General features: G+C 31.6%; 1 protein-coding gene across 1 annotated transcript in view; it reads left to right on the plus strand.

Annotated features, from left to right (window-relative positions):
- Positions 1-17,125: 17,125 nt before the first annotated feature.
- The window catches only part of LOC149903202 (putative inorganic phosphate cotransporter), a 35,342-nt gene continuing 34,373 nt past the window's right edge, over positions 17,126-18,094 (plus strand). The window contains exon 1 of the mRNA XM_090108821.1: positions 17,126-17,256. Within this exon, the coding sequence (XP_089964947.1) occupies positions 17,229-17,256 (28 nt within the window). The 5' untranslated portion in view covers positions 17,126-17,228. The remainder of the gene's footprint in view (positions 17,257-18,094) is intronic.

The following is an 18,094-nucleotide window of genomic DNA, read 5'->3' on the forward strand; positions in this document are numbered from 1 at the left end:
TTTTAAGGTATTTTATTACTAGAACCTACCCGCGCCTTCATCGCGCGAAATAAGAAAACACTGCATATCTTACGTCCTTTCTCAGATTTCAAATTATATTTGTACCGAATTTTATTCAAATTGGTTCATTGGTTTAGACGTGAAGAAGAGTCAGACAGACAGAGTTACCTTCGCATTTATCATAATAAGTTAGGTTTCTCAAAATAGGAATACCTATATTAATTATTGTAATTTAAATTACATGTATTTATGTATTAAACAACATTTAATTAACCAACATAAAACAAATTCAGTATCATGTTTTAATTAAAATCTTGTCTAAAGCTTGGACATTTGAAAACATGTGTTTTATCACAATTAATTAATTATCACAAATACAAAGGAAAAGGGAGATAATATGTATCTTCTAATAGAACGAGCATGTCTTTAATTAATTTAACTGTCCGAAACATTTAACATTTTGTGGTAAATTAATTTCCTAGCTAACAAGTCATTATTTCGTATTTCTGTGAGAGTTTTAGGGAACTTTTGAAATTTTCATTAAATATACAGGGTGGCTTTATATAGGTGTTTTAAGGGGGTGAAAGTATAGCTCATTTGGAGTAAACATTATCTCGCCGAAACTTATTAATTTTAGAAATATTTGACATTTTAACTTTTTTTGAAGTGAAAACTTCTTTAGCGGCGTTGAGCACTTTTTCTGTAATGGGTATAAAATCTTAAACTCGCGTCAGGACACGTGACCTGATCGAAAAAGCGTAAGACGGATTTTTTTTTTTTTAGCCCTTATATTCCATGCGTAAGGGCGGCCGTACACGGACCGCTTCAAGCAGTTGAGGCTGACGGCTTGAAGCCGCGACCGCGCGGTGAACTATGGACATTCATTCACTGCCGTACACGGACTGCTCGAGTGGTCGCGACCGCTTCAAGCCGTCAACTGCGCGGTTTGTAGCGACAGCTCGAGCAGTCAACGACCGACCGCTCGAGCAGTCCGTGTACGTCGCTCAACCGTTAACTGCTCGAGCTGCCGGTGTACGGCCGCTCTAAGACGGATACGATTCCAAAATATCAAACATGCTGAACGTTAATAATCAAGTTTTCACTTCTGACGGCACTCCCGGAGTGCAACCCGTCTTTTTTTTTAATTTCCTAATTCTTAGGGAAAACGATAAAGGCTGTGTTGCGCTTGCCACAGGTCACTTCAGCTCCGCGTAATAAATAAATTAAAAATATAAAGTACAAAAAAGACAACAGTTTTTATGGTGAATCTTGATTTATATTGTGTGACTTACGTGTATAAGTGTTTGCAAAACACCAGTGCTCTAAAAATAATAGTAATATCGTTGAAATATGTGCTGTGGATAAGTGACAAAAACTAATATCTTTAATAAAAGTTACACTAAAAATTTAATTAAAACTATATAGTAACAAGAACTTATACCCCAGAAGCTAAGTATTAAGTGTAAATAAGTGTAATCAAAACTTAAATCACGCGTATGTACAATTCCTTTGTTCAAATATCCGTTGACAATCATAAAATATCAAGTACAGTGAATCAACAGTTAACGCATTGTGATTGGCTAATTACAGCAACGGTTCATTAACCCGTTTCTAACATCAGCTGTTTCTATAGTAAACAAAACGTTACACTATTTCGAAGCTTCAATTAACAGCGCCGATAGCACCGAGCATACCACCTCGGTCTGAAGACCGACGGAACCAAGTTCGATCCCGCACCATCCAGCATATTATTTTTAAATTTATTTCTCTAAGATTTTAAAAAATAGTCATTCATTTAAATTATAATTTGCATCTACGAAATATGGCTTCAAATAATATTTATTGTGAAACATGCAATAAGTTGACCGACATGCGAGAATCTATTAAATGTTTGAGTTGTAACAAACTTTTCGACTTGGATTGTGCTTCAATTTCTGTAAAAAGATTCTATTTAATGACTTCAGAGGACAAGCAAAACTGGAAATGTAAAATATGCAGAGAAACAAACGCATCGAATATAGATAGTACAACGCCAAAAATAAACCCCTGTATGAATGTAACTATCAGAAGAAAGTTGCCAGTAATCGAAAATGAATTATTACCTGATTTAGAAAATTCTTTTGTATCTTTAGAATCCGAGCCTAGAACCAGTTTGATGGATTGTTCAACTGTACAAATAAGCGAATTTAACGAACTTAAACAACAATTTATTGAAATGAAAACTAAACTCGATTTAGCACTCATAGAAATAAAAGAACTTAAAGCTAAATTACAAACAAATAATCATTTACAAGCAGTTACTACATCAACTATATCCTCAAATAATAATAAAAGTGGTACAAAAACTATACAAGATTATGAATCACCGTCAAACACTTTAAATTATAAGAATGGAATGGATAAACCTAAAATAAATATATTTGGAACCCAATGCTGTTCCGGTATGGCGTCCCAGCTTAGACAACGGTTAACCACGTCCGAGAACTATTTAATAAGAGGCAACATTAAACCACACGCACCGTGCGATGAAATTCTGAAAGACTGTTATCGACTTAATACAAATGATTCCGATATTGTAATAATATGCATAGGTGAGAATGACGAGAGCCCGGAAAAAATCATGTCAGAACTCAATACAACTATAAACAGACTAAATAACGGTAGCGTCATAGTAACCAGCGTGCCTAGAAATAAATATAACTTAAATATCAATTACTTAAATAGATGTATATCCCGCGTCTGTTCACGTTTTAAAAATTGTCATTTTGTTAATGTTTTTCACAGCTTTAGATCAATGTATGAATTTTATAGAAAAATAATTTTTAACATTAATTGTATAGAATATGAACGTACTTACTTAAATTGTAAAGCGTTAAAAAATCTCATAAATAGGCACAGCAAAGTTGAAACGGGTATTAAAAATATAATTACAACAAATACTTCATGCGATTCCCCATGTTTGAATAAAAATGTCGAAAGTGCTGTCTTAACACTCAACACACCAAACATTCAAACAAAGAAACACTCAAAATTTTTTCGTACCTAAATTAAACAAAAAGTTTTTTACAGTATTGCATCAAAATATTGCTGGCATCTTATCTAAACTAGAATTAATTGAAATAACATTACTGGAATTGCGCGATAATAATATTCACCCGGATGTATTATGCTTTTCAGAGACATTTATCAAGGAGGGCCATGAACAATACTTAAAACTTAATAACTATTATATGGCAGTGAGTTATAGCCGTGATATATCAAGAGGGGGAGTGTGTATTTTTCTTAAAAATGATCTTAAATTTAAGGATGTCATTTTCATTAAAAGCTTAAGTACTGACAAAAAATTTGAATGTTGTGGCTTAGAAGTATTAGATAAAGACATAATAATTATATGTATTTACCGTACACCAGACTCCGATGTAAATTTCTTTTTAACCCAATTAAATCTACTGCTATTTAAAGTAACTGAAAAATACGATAAAAAGAAAATTATTATTGTCGGAGACTTCAACATTAATATACTTAAAATAAATAAAAATTGTTCTGACTACAAGAATTTAATTAACACATATAATTTTAAGCTACACATAAATCAACCTACAAGGGGAAATTCTTGTATTGATCACATTCTAAGTAATATTTACAAAGCGAATGCAAATATTATTCCCCTATATCTATCTGACCACAACACTGCTCAATTGCTGAAATTTCAAGTTAATTATAATCACAGGCAACAGCACAAACCTAGATTGACCATCTATAAAAGAGACTTTAGCACAGAATACATTAGCAAATTTAAAAATTACCTTAATAGTTTAACATTTTATGATATTTATAAAGAAAATGATCTAAATACAGCCTTTCAAAGTTTTCATGACCTTTTTTGTCTTTTATATAAATTGTGTTTTCCTCTTATAAAAATTAATTTGGGTAAGATTAATAATACAAAATGGATTAGTGAAGGATTAAAGATCAGCTGTAGAAATAAGAGAAATCTAAGATATTGCTATTATAATAATAAATCAAATATAAATTATAAATCTAAATACTTAACTTATTCTAAAATTTTACGCAAGTGCATATATAAAGCTCAAAAGCTTTCTAATATTGCTTATATTTCTAACAGCCAAAACAAATGCAAATCATCATGGAAACTTATAAAGAATGAACTAAATTCCCATAATAAGTCATCTGATATAGATAAAATAGATATAGGATCCGAAACAATATCTGACCCAGCCAAAATATCGACACAATTTAATAGTTTTTTTGCTAATATTGGTAAGCCCACACCAAATTCTTGTTATGGTTCCAAAATAAAAAACACACACAAAAATCCATCCTCAATGTTTCTTAGACCCATGAATGAAAATGAAGTTATGAAACAAATATTAGCCTTAAATAATACAAACTCTGCAGGTTACGATGAGGTTTGTACGAAAATTATAAAAAAATGCGCTGTAGAAATAGTTCATATATTAACGCATTTGATAAACATGTCTTTTTTAAGTGGATGTTATCCAAATGTCCTCAAAATCTCCATAGTTCGACCCTTATTTAAGAAGGGAGATAAACGTGTGATGGAAAATTACAGACCAATCACACTTATATCAATATTCGCAAAAATTTTTGAGAAATGCATGAGTCTTCGCCTTAATGAATTTTTAAATAAACATAATATAATTAAAAGTGATCAATACGCATTTCAGAAAAATAAATCTACGAACAATGCATTATATTCTCTGACTCATTGTATTACTAAAAATATTGACTTAAAATTTATGACAACTGCTATATTTTTTGACATGTCCAAAGCTTTTGACAGAGTGTGTCACAATATATTATTAGAAAAGCTGGAAATATATGGTATACGTGGTATTGTGTTAGAGTGGTTTCGTACTTACCTAGAAAATAGAAAACAATGTGTTGTAATCACAAAAACAAATAAAAATAAAGAACAACAGTCGTACCAATCTAATCTCATTTGCAACGAATATGGAGTACCGCAAGGTTCTGTACTAGGGCCAATTCTATTTCTTGTTTATATAAATGACTTAATCGATGTTTCGGACAACAAGATAATCTTATTTGCTGACGATATATCCATAATCTTTAAAACAGACATTAAAAATTTTGACCATATAAATTACCAACGTGACATAAATTATAATATTGACTATTTAATTAATTGGCTGACCTTGAACAATCTCAAGTTTAACCTAAATAAAACAAATTTTATTCAATTCTTAAATAAACCTAGATCTGACTTAAAACTAGAACATAACAATATAATAATAAATAAAACTCATGAAACACAATTCTTAGGCATAACAATAGACATGAATTTAAATTGGACATCTCATATTGAAAAAGTATGTAATAGAATAAATAAGTATATATATGTACTCAGACGTCTTCGTAAAATAACTGACATAAAGACAGCAATATCGGCATACCACGCATACGTAGTATCAATTTTAAGATATGGACTTATAGTATGGGGAAATGGAGTAAATATAAAGAAAGCTTTTGTATCACAAAAAAATGCATCCGAGCTATATGTGGTGTAGGGCCTTTCGAATCATGCAAACCCCTTTTTATAAAACTTAAATTATTAACTTTGCCGTGCCTTTACATATTTGAAATTTGCAAATTTGTTAAAAATAATCAAAGATTGTTTACGACGGCTCAAGAAATGTACGGGAATTTACGTCATCCCGATAGATTGATACTTGACCATAAACCTAGAACATCTTTGTACTCAAAAAACTGTCATGCTATGTGTGTTAAAATATATAATAATATTCCAGACGATTTAAAGAAATTTGACGCAAAACAGTTTAAGACAAAACTTTATATGTGGCTATTAAGCAAAAATTTTTATAATGTAAGGGACCTTTTGGATTGTAAACATAAATATTGACATGTATGTTATTCTTTGTTGTTCGTGTGTGTAATCGTTCGTTTGTGTGTAATAAATAAGTATATTTTGAACTTAATTATAATAAGTATGTAATGTTATGTAATAATTTTTTTTTTCTTTCTGATTATGCGGAGCTGTGAAATTATGTTTGCATGCCAGTATAACTGGCGAATGTGCTGTACTTTTCCATAAATAATAACTTGTGAACCACATTTGAGCAAATAAAGATTTATTTATTTATTTATTTATTTAAAAATTATTAGAATAGAACCTTTTTTTTTTTTTTTTTTTAAGTGGGGAAATCTTGCATAGATACCCACGGCCTCCGGGGAAGGGGCCGTGGGTTATGTCGGATTCCTACCGACCAAAACCCCACTGTGTTCCGTCAAGCCGCATCAACGACGGGGCCACGGGTATGGTAGAATTCTTCCGTGACCCCGTCAGCGGCTGCCCGTCGCCGGGCCAAAACAAATTGTGAGCCAACCAGCTCTAACCTCATGGGGCATTAGAATAGAACCTGCTTTCTACCTAGTAATATAATGTAATTAATTATAATATACTTTATCATTTTTAACGCCATTGAAAACGTATCTTTATGTTCTAAAAGTTTTTACTTTCAAAAATCCAAATCAAAGTTAAATGCACTGTGAAATGAGAATTTTATGTAAATACAAATAGCACAGCTTACCCATATTTTTAAGGATTAAATAATGTAATCAAGTAGCCTGTGCTGTCTTGTACTAAAAATCAATTTACCTACTTATTAATGCAAATATTGATCTTATTAATCCATAAAATTGCTAACAAATGCAAAAGTTTAACACAAATAAACCCCAGATATGATATCTTCTAGATTATACAATGACTATTGATTTGCATTTTTGAATTGACATTAATTTTAATCATGAAAGATTTTAACGGATTTTAAACGCGATTTATTAATTGTATTATTATCCTGACGTTACGCACACTTTGCAGCGAGCGACTCTACAATAATCTAAGCTCATTAAAAACATATCACATTCAATACATTTATTTTATCCCAACTTACATAATAAACAACAGTGTATCAATCATCAAATTGCTTCGACACTTCAATCACTCTGATGAGATTATAAACGGTACCAGTAGCCCAACCCAGGAAAGCTCCTAATAGTGCTCCTGGAGGTCCTCCAAATGCTGCACCCACTCCTATACCTGCTACCGTGGCACCACCAGTAGTTGCCAGACCTTCTGTGGCTGTATACAAGGGTTTTTCTCTCCTGGTTCTGGTCAAAACTTCGTGCACTTGAGAGCTTCCAGAAGTTTCTATAGGATATGCTTCGACCACGAGAATTATGCAGATCAGGAATAATCCATAGAAGGGAACTTTCAAATCCATTTCGTAAGGTAGTAAGAGGTATCAGGTACTATTAGGTATTATAAGATACTATTTTGTGTCGTACTTCTTCTTAAATGTTAATAGGAACTGTTGACAATTAGGAGTGTATTCGATTATATATTTTCGGGACCCTCGATATCTTTGGGTTTCCCCCGCTCTCGTGGTAATGATAATAAAACATAACCCTTTATCGTGATAAGTTTGGCAAATTATATGTATAGGATGTTTAATTATATACTTACAATGTTTTGGATCAAGTTTTATTTTAAAGTTACAATTGTATACAAATATAGGTAATATTATGTATCTATACTGCATAATATATAAAGCTCACAAGTTTTTTGTTTGAACGCGCTAATCTCAGGAACAACTGGTTCGATTTGAAAAAAATGTAGGTGTTAGATAGCCCATTCATCGAGGAGCGGAGCTCTGCGGGTAAAACTGCGGGGCACAGCTAGTCTATATATGTATATGGTCTTTCTTATGTCCGTCCGTTATCTTTTAGTTGAGCATGATGCATATGCATTTAAAATGCATTTTTTACGTGTGCTTCGTTAAAATAAAATAAAATAAAAATAAAAATCATTTATTGATCAATTTGTGGGTTAGGTACAAACATGTAACATTTGGACCCCAAACTAGGACAGCCTGTATTTTGGGGTCCACCTTCCTTAATGACACAATAATAACAAAACTATAGCATAATATTAACTTAAATAATGATTTAGGTAATTTAGCTATTTTTTATACAAAATAATACAAATAAATTTAAATTCGTTGCTCTACTAGATCGTGACTACATAGAAAAAAAGACGTGTGGCACTCGGGGACTGCCGCGGTAAAGCTATTGCATAGCGTGCCTTCAAGCCACACCTCCGCGCCCGTCGGAGTGGGGAGCGTGAGGTTTTTCGTTACGTAATTTCTGGATTCGGTCTCCGCGCTCAAGGCCCGCCATAGAAGCTATGCAATAGCTTAATAATCATTATCATTATGTACCATTAACCCTATAATAGTTAAATTATACATAGTATAATAAAAAAAGCAATACATTTATATCTGACAATAATACTAGCTTAAATTAAAATTATTCGCACAACAACACCCTATATTCTAACATGTTTAATTTACTGATTAATTCATTAGAAAAAGATACATAGGTCATCATAGGTAACTTGTGATAATATGTTTAGACGAAAGTATCATTTAAAAACAATGTATTTTCCTTATGTCTTTTCCTTGTCTTTATCAGTAAAATTTTCGTACAGTTTGTTAGACTTTTGTTTGCAGATTTTTTTTCTAATTTTTATTGGAAGGTAACAAGTCGATGTTAGAATGCATAGAACTTTAGAAGTCAATATAAAATATGATATTATGTAGCCTATAGATTCCCGCAAATAGGTAAATTTACATCATAAAAACAGTTGTAATATGAAATCCTTGTTCCGGAGATGGCGTGTTCAAACAAACAAACTTTTCAGCTTCATATTATAAGACGTACAGATAAGAACTGCACAAAGCAGCTTCTGCTAATAAATCTACTTAAATCATTATAAGAACCCTTTAGAATGTGGGAATCATTATGATTACAATGGTCTAAGAGCGTGTGGTAGATCAACCTTCACTCATTTGATTCCCAGATGAGATATATTTTTTATTAAAAATATTTTTTTTATATCCTTGGTTACGAGATCGGTTAAGGTCAATCTCCCATAGTCTCCTCTACAATAATTATGTATTGTATTATTATACATAATTACTTTCATTTACAATATTCAAAATTGTATCTATAAAGTATCTGTTCATTCATTGTTTTTAGTGGACGTTCATTATCCCAACCACATGAAGGTAAACAACCAATTTTATTTTAATTAACGGTGAAAATTTTGACGAGAGTATGACAGGAAATTTAAATATTTTCTGACTTTAATTAATGAAGATTATTACAGTACATTGAAGAGGATTTAACTATAAATCTTTGTTATTTTTCATCTCGTTAGAAATGAAAAATAACGTTATATTTAATCGGTCTGGCATACTGAACCTCCCAAACGCATGAAGCGTTTTCATTGCAGCTATTTATTTATTTACATTTTTCTGGAGCTTATGACTCTTAGATTTGATGATAATAGAAAAAGAAGTAAGAATAGGACTTTAAATTTTTCATAATAAATAATTAGAATATTTTTTTCACTTCTACATTGCTTTTTAATATGAATAAATTACCTTGCGAGTTGAAATCCTTTATTTTTCATAATGAAAATCGATGAAAACGCCTTTCCGAAAAAAATGTGTGAAATATCCAATAACTATAAGTTTTGCTTATTTAGGCGGGTCGTCTATAAATACGTGAAGATTTTTCTTTTACTTAAATAAAGATTTGTCGACTTTGCTGTACTGTTTACGAAGACCCAAACACCCAAACATAAATAAAACGTTCGTTTGTTTAGTTGTTAGCTTACCTCAGGAAGTATTAGTTCGAATTGACGTGTTGGATAGTTCATTTATCGAGGGAAACTATAGGCTATACAGGCACAGCATCATGCTACGATCTAAAAAGCGGAATAGGAATGGAAAGAGAACAATTTCCAGGCCAAGTTTATTTTTTCATAAAAAAGTTTTGTTTAATTAGTTTCTATATAATATTATATAGTAGATAACATACCTATAAAGTCGTAGAACAAAATATTTTTTTGGGATTGATATAGCGATGATGATGAAGTAAAGTCGTAGAACAAAATATGTTTTTGGAATTGATGAAGTGAAGCTGCCTGCAAGAAGTGATGCGCAAATTTTCTTTAGCCTTATATATATATATATATATATATATATATATAATTTATTTTTATTTCCTACACTTTTTTGGTATCTCCATAAAAAATTTCCTCAGTAGGTACTTGCCTATTTTTATGAAGATACGCATGTATTGATAGATTATTTCTTAAGAAACACGACGTCAGTAGATTCGCAACGATTACCTCCGATTAACTTGAAGATTATGCATTAAAACGTGAAACTTTTATCAATCGATAAACCTTGTGCTGTATCACTAACTGGATCTATACTCACATAGATAATTTTTATTATTATTTTGTCAATGTATCTACGTCTTTTCACGACTCTGCGTATCATTCTAAATACATAACATGAATACATTTTTAGATCGCAAGAATTGAATGAAATACATTCATTTTTATTCTAATATAAATCGAAAAACAAAGTAGATTGATTATCCATTTATTGATAGAGCAAAATAATTTTACAAATTTATAAAGCAACAATTAAGTTTTACTTGCACACGAGCGTAATAGTATTATAATTTATAATATTCTACCTTAATAATTCTGCATTCTCTATGTGCTTATTTAAAATTAAAAGTTATTCTTACTATTTTGGTAACAACCTGAATCGACACCAAACCACAGACCAAACAACCAAATAAGAACTTCTTATACTTCGAAATAATTTGGAAAATCCAAAAGTGCACGCCTCATAATTTTTTTTTAATAAATATTTATTAATTATTATTTTTGTTTATTTAATAACAATTAAACCACATCGAATCAGACCCTGAAAAATGAAAGGGTTCTATTCCTGAGCATACTCAAGCGTAAGAGAAAAAAAAAGACTCGATTAGTAAAGTATTTCGGTCGCTATCGTGTTAACAAGAAAAAGGATCCGCACATACAGACACACGGACGTCCAAGACAGAACTTTTTTAAACTGTTTTTTAACTAGTTTAAATAACAAAAATGACATCAAAAATATCATGAACGTTAAAAATAGTGTTTTTTCTTAATATGTGTGTGTATGTATTATCTTACAAGTGCAATGTATGATACATAAAGACATTTTAAGTTTGAAAAATCAGATGTTTTGCGCGAAGTGACAGTAGTACCCACCTCAACGCTTCGCTTATGAGGCGTGCAATAAGCGATAAAAACACTTATAAATCGCAGTACCTAAACGCATCTTCTGATTATGTCTTAAGTTTGTAGTTCCGGTTGGGAATCACGTACAGAAGGTGTCATATTTTATTGATAGCATTCTAATGAGTTCACAGGAAAATGTGCTATTTTATTGTAGAGAGAAGGATAACAAATACATGGTGCATTCGAGATGTTTAGCTATAGAATTACTATTTTTATAAAAAGGGGTAAGAATGCATCTCGTATAATATAGTTTGTTTTTCTTACGAGCGTAATCCATACTAATATTATAAATGCGAAAGTAACTCTGTCTGTCTGTCTGTTACTCAAACACGCCTAAACTACTGAACCAATTTTCATTTAATTTGGTATGGAGATATTTTGATACCCGAGAAAGGACATAGGCTACTTTTTATCCCGGGAAAATGACGAAATCCCGGAAATCCCACGGGAAACGGGAACTATGCGGGTTTTTCTTTGACTACGCGGGCGAAGCCGCGGGCGGAAACCTAGTAGGTATAATATATTTATAACGAGTTAACTCAAAAAACAAACTCAACCTAAAAATGTATGTCTTTAATTTTCATTAAATTAATTGAAAGGAACAGTAAAATATATAATTATTACAGAATAACATAAAATTAATAATTTATTGACTCTACATAACCAAGAAACCACTTGTTTAGTAGTAGTAGTTTAGGAAAATATCTCATAGATGGCGCTGTAACCAAAAAGTACAGCATTCGTTTAGGAGAAGACCTATTTCCATTTATTCCTTCCATTTCTAATAAACAATTGCGGAAATCTATTAGTAAACAGATCAATAAACACAGTATTTATTGTTCATCTAAATCATATGGCTATAAGGAACACGATTAGAGGAAAATTTGAGGAAAAGTCGTGAAGGTTCTATCATTCTGTCCATTTAGGTATTAATGTGTGCTACTTCGCATATAAATTGAATATTAGGAAGTAGGAAAATAATTAATAACGTTTTAAAAGAAAACTAGGATTTATTCCCTCGAAAATAGACCAAAGTATACGGAGATAATTTATTATCAAATTTAAAAAAAAATGATGATACAGGTGTGGCTTTTCCTCAAAAACTTTAAGCGTATTCTTATCACTATGGTTTATATTTTTTCTTACTACCTATCTATTATACATATAATAAATCTGTAGAAGGGTCAATTCTGTACATTGAAAATATTAAAAAAATAAATAGCAGGGGGTGTTACTGGATCGATACCAAACCCAAATATGTGATTAAAAAAATTTTTGTCTGTCTGTCTGTCTGTCTGTCTGTCTGTCTGTCTGTCTGTCTGTCTGTATGTGAAGACATCACGTGAAAACTAACGGTTCGATTTCGATGAAACTTGGTATAATTATATCTTATTATCCTGGGCGTAAAATAGGATACTTTTTATCCTGGATTAAAATACGTAGAATTAATTAATCTTAATTTTTCAGTTTTATGCATAGACGTTGTTCTGTAGAACAGCGAACACACGTTGCGTATTATTATAGGCCTAGCCGTATTTGGGTCCAATAGATATTTATAAGATGTGTAAACCAACCACGCCAAGACCGACATCCGCGCGGACGGAGTCGCGGGCGGAAGCTAGTTGATAAATAAAAATATTCAAAATAATTTTGAATTATGCTCATACCTGTGTAATGTGTATGGTTAGCATTATATAAATTGTTACATAGGTACTAAAATGTATTGTGTGTGAATAATATTATGTTGTAGATCACTTTACTATTGATAACGTTTTTCTATATACAATATACATGCTATAATATTATTATTCCAAAACCGTTCCATATTATTCCACTGATGTGTTACATAATATCTTAACATAATAAAAACATATAAATCTCGTGTCACAATGTTTGTCCTCAATGGACTCCTAAACCACTTAACCGATTATAATAAAATTCGCACACCATGTGCAGTTCGATCCAACTTGAGAGATAGGATAGTTTAAACATGTAGGTACTTACCACGGGCGAAGCCGGGGCGGGCCGCTAGTTGAAGTATATAGTACAATCGCATGTAATGCAATTGACTATATTATTATCATGCGAGTTCTATCTGTATGGTAATATACTTGAAATGCAATGGACCTACCAAAGATATTGAAATCTAAACATTTATATGGGCAGTTACCCCAGAAAAGTAAAAAAAAAAACAGTAAGTATATGATAACAATCTGTTTTAAGCAAGTACCTAACATCAACATTTACCTGGGTTATTTTAAACGATATAATAAAAATTATTGTCCAAACTAAGTTAAATAAAATATGTATCTTACACTTAATAATTAGGTATATAACGTTCGGCTAGCCAATTGAGCTAAAAATGTAAATATTCTAAAAAATAATTGATTTTTAAGTTACAATAATAAAATAGTTGACACCATTTCTTTAAAATGAAAGCAAAAGTTTTAGTTTTAATGTAAAAAATCTAACTCAACACATAAATTAATATAAAAAATGTTGTGTGGTTTTATGAAACCACGGTAAAAGTGAAACTGTTCGAACGGTTCCGAACACTGCTTTGTGTAGCGCATGTCGCGTGACGGTCGGCTGCCGAGTAGGTATACCTACTCGGCAGCCGCGATACACGCGACATGCGCTACACAGACCAAAAAGTTTGAGACGATGTAATAAAAGTTTCACTTTAATAACACATAAAATTAATAAATAATAAAAATATTATTTTAATTATGTCGTGCACCCATAGAAACAAAGACAAACAAACACAAACTTAATAAGGAAAAGTCAAATGTGGCTTTTTTGCGTGTCAATTAGCAATTAATTAAAACAATATCGTTTTATTATCTATAAGATTTGCATACTATAGATTTGCTTTGGATTGACCAATTAATGTAATTAGCGTCTCATAATGCACAATCATTTGTACAAATAACTTTATCTTTGAATAATGTAATACGCTTATATTTACGTTGTGTTCAGGAAATTTTTCATTATTAGGCAAAAACTATAAACATAAAGTAGAGAAATAAATCACTACATAGTAGAAAACAAAATCGCTTCCTCTGTCCCTATGTATGCTTTAATCTTTAACTACGCAACGGATTTTGAAGCTGTCTTTTTAATAGATAGAGTGATTCAAGAGGAAGGTTTTATACTAATTTATTGGGTTCTAGACAAAGCGGGCGAAGCCACGGGTGGTAAGCTAGTAGTAAATAAAACTAAACGTTATTACCTACCATAATACGATTTCGATTCTATCGATTATGTTCGTTTAAAAATATATTGCAGTGCCACTGGAAAAACGTTTTACTAACGTTAACTCTCTGTTTATTTTTTAATTGCATTTAAATCAGCGCCTCTAGCGGGTGATGGAGATACTTAAGTTGAACCCTTATTTAAATATCAGTTTCCTTATGGTTTCCCTATTTATACATATTATGAAATACGCGTTTTGTATGGAAGGAATATAAAGTCGATTTTTTTTGTATAATGTATTTAATTAATCAAATTGTACCTTTGTTATCGATGCATTCTTGTCATCTTAAGGGTAGTTCGTTGATCCCTTTACTAAAAAAACGGACGAGATTCAATAAATTATTTGAATGCGGTTTGGACACACAGAGTTGAATTTTTTTCCTTGTAGGACCTAATATAATGTGCCAGACGGTCAAAAATGGTTACAGGTATTCAACCTTTTTTTTTTTAATAAAGCAAAATTACCATAAATAAAGCACATATTAAAATTCACTGATAAAACAGGATTTTGTTCAAAAAAATTAAAAAGCATACTTGTTATGTTCGTTTCAAATTCTCGTTTGCATAATATGATTAATTTATTTTCGTTTTATGGGATTGAATTAGCTTTATAAAACATCTTAATATACATATTAAATCTCATGTCACAATGTTTGTCCTCAATGGACTCCTAAACCACTTAACCGATTATAATAAAATTCGCACACCATGTGCAGTTCGATCCAACTTGAGAGATAGGATAGTTTAAACGTGTAGGTACCACGGGCGAAGCCGGGGTGGACCGCTAGTAAAATATAAATTTATAAAGAAGAAAATATTCGATCACGGTTTTCACGAAAGACGGTTTTTAGACCGTGGCTTCTGAATAAATATGCCGATTATTACAGTCTCTATAATATATTAGCTCTACCATATTATATTAACTCTACTATATAACTTAACTAGCTGTGCTCCGCGGTTTTCCATTCCGGTCACTCCCTTTGGTCGTAGCGAGATGATATATAGCCTATAGCCTTCCTCGATAAATGAGCTATCTAACAACGAATGAATTTTTGAAATCGGACCAGTAGTTCCCGAGATTAGCGCGTTCAAACAAACAAACTCTTCACCATAATATTTATAACTTAACTAGCGGTCCGCCCCGGCTTCGCCCGTGGTACATATTTACGTTTTCTCTACATAAAAACCATCCTCGTACTTCAAGGAATATAATAAAAAAAGAATTATCGAAATCGGTTCAGCCGTTCTCGAGTTATGCGCTTACCAACACATTTTGCGATTCATTTTTATATATAAAGAAGATAGATAGATTGATAATGATTTTTAGTGACAGTTATGTGCAGTGCACGCATTCTGACGTACAGTATATATTATGTATGATGTAAATACTCATAGTAGGCTATTAAACCACCTACAAACAACGTAAACACTATAGTCACCTATAGTATTGACGTACTTATAATGTATAACTTCAGATAAATTTATATTAAAGATGTGATAAGAAAGTGTTTATTTAACACTTCATCAAATGTTTATCGAAACGATCGTTGATAAAGCTTCGATTTTAACGGATTTAAAACACAGTTTATTTACTCTATTTTTGTCCTGATGTTTCGAATAGATTAAAAGAAAGATAGGCACAGATAGAATAGCATTTATTATTTTAACTGCTGAATGCAAAAACATAAACACAGAAACAATATGCCAGAAATATTTTTTATTTTATTTTATTATTATAAGGGCAATTTATCATTTTCGATACAGACATATTGTTATGTAGAGCTAAATTGAGATCCTTATAAATAATTAAAATCACAACAAATACTACGTAAATTAAATTACCCAAAAGTTACACATAACATAAATAATATTGCTTGCATTAATTTACAAAATCCCTACTTATATTATAAATGCGAAAGTAACTCTGTCTGACTGTCTGTCTTTTACGCTTTCCCGCTTATACCTCTCAACCGATTGGGATGAAATTTGGCACAGACAATCTTTAGACCCTGAGAAAGAACATGGGCTACCTTTTATTGCGAAAAAACACCACGCGGGCGAAGCCGCGGGCGGAAGCTAGTTTATAATAAACTCCACAAGATTGCCCTGCGCCAAATAATCTAAAACATAAAATCAATGCTCTAAGCTTAACCTGCAAGTATTAACACAATCAATACATATAAAAAAATCGTTGGAGAGTCAAAACTGTAAGTACATTATTAAAAAAAAAAATACTTGAGGCGTGATCTACAATCGATATCGAAGCCAAAAATATAAAATTAAAAATTATTGTCTGTTTTCCTGTATGTATATCCTACTACATTTCCGCCCACGGCTTCACCCACGTTTTCAAAGAAAAACCCGCATGGTTCCCGGTCCTGTGGGATTTCCGAGATAAAAAGCTTATGTCTTATTCTGGTTCTTCAGCTATCTACATACGAAATTGAATTGTAATCGGTTCAATAGTATTTGCGTGAAAGAGTCCATCATCCATCCATCCTCACAAACTTTTATTTATAATATTAGTAGGATTATCATTACGCTAAGACCAATAGTAAAAAATGTGGGTAAAACCGCGTGGCACAGCTTGTATGCACATAAGGTTATATATAAGCGGTGTTGATAGCTGCGCGCGCGCATAGCGGATCGGTGTCCGCTTCCGAGTAACCAAGGCACTGCCCTTGATCCTAGATAGATCATTTATCTTTTTTGATCTTAGATCGCAGTGTAGTGTGTGAACATGAGTGAAGTGACAACCAGTAAGCCGGGTAAGTTGTTAAGTTAGATTTTAAGTTAGCAAGAGTAGTTTTAAATTAAGTTTATTTTAAGTTACAAAGTAGTAAGTTGATTTTAAATAAGTAAACAAAGATATCTTTGAACATAGTTTCATACTTAATAGTTCTGTTTTTTTTTAAATAAGTTAACATAGATATTATTGTTTTTATTTACGTAGGATAGTAACATCTGTGGTAACTTAGTTTAGTTCATTTTTGGAAATTACATGTATTGTAAAATTTTCGTTTTTATTTCTCATAGAGATTAATGAAATAATAACGATACATTGTAAGGAACTTGTTATTTTAAAGCAAATTTTTTCCTGTTGCAAGAATTTCCAAAATGCGGCACAAGTCGAAACGTGTTTTAATAAATTCGTAAATTTTGAAATTTTACTTGCTAACCTTCAAAATTGGTCGAAATTTTGCATAAATGCGGTTTTTAAAAGACAGAGTTATTCAAGAAGGTTAATTTATTTATAAAATTCATAAAACGGTAGAGAATATTAATTATCATCAGGAATACCCATGCGTAACCAGTGCGGGTAACTTGTATGATTTACTAGCTGCGCTTCGCGATTTCACCCGCGTGGCTCGGCTCCTGTTGGTCTTAGCGTAATGATATATTATATAGCCTATATAGCCTTCCTCGATAAATGGGCTATCCAACACGGAAAAAATTTTTCAAATCGGATCAGTAGACCCTGACATTAACGCGTTCAAACAAACAAACTCTTCAGCTTAATAATATTAGTATAGATATTATGTTTATAACATGCATAAAATAGTAGAGATTATTTAGTAGTAGTATTGCACCCGTGCGAAGCCAGGT

This window comes from Colias eurytheme, chromosome 13 (assembly GCF_061535395.1).
Source record: "Colias eurytheme isolate Ceu_HAF_F1 chromosome 13, ilColEury1 Martin Lab GWU primary, whole genome shotgun sequence".
Lineage (NCBI taxonomy): Eukaryota > Metazoa > Arthropoda > Insecta > Lepidoptera > Pieridae > Colias > Colias eurytheme.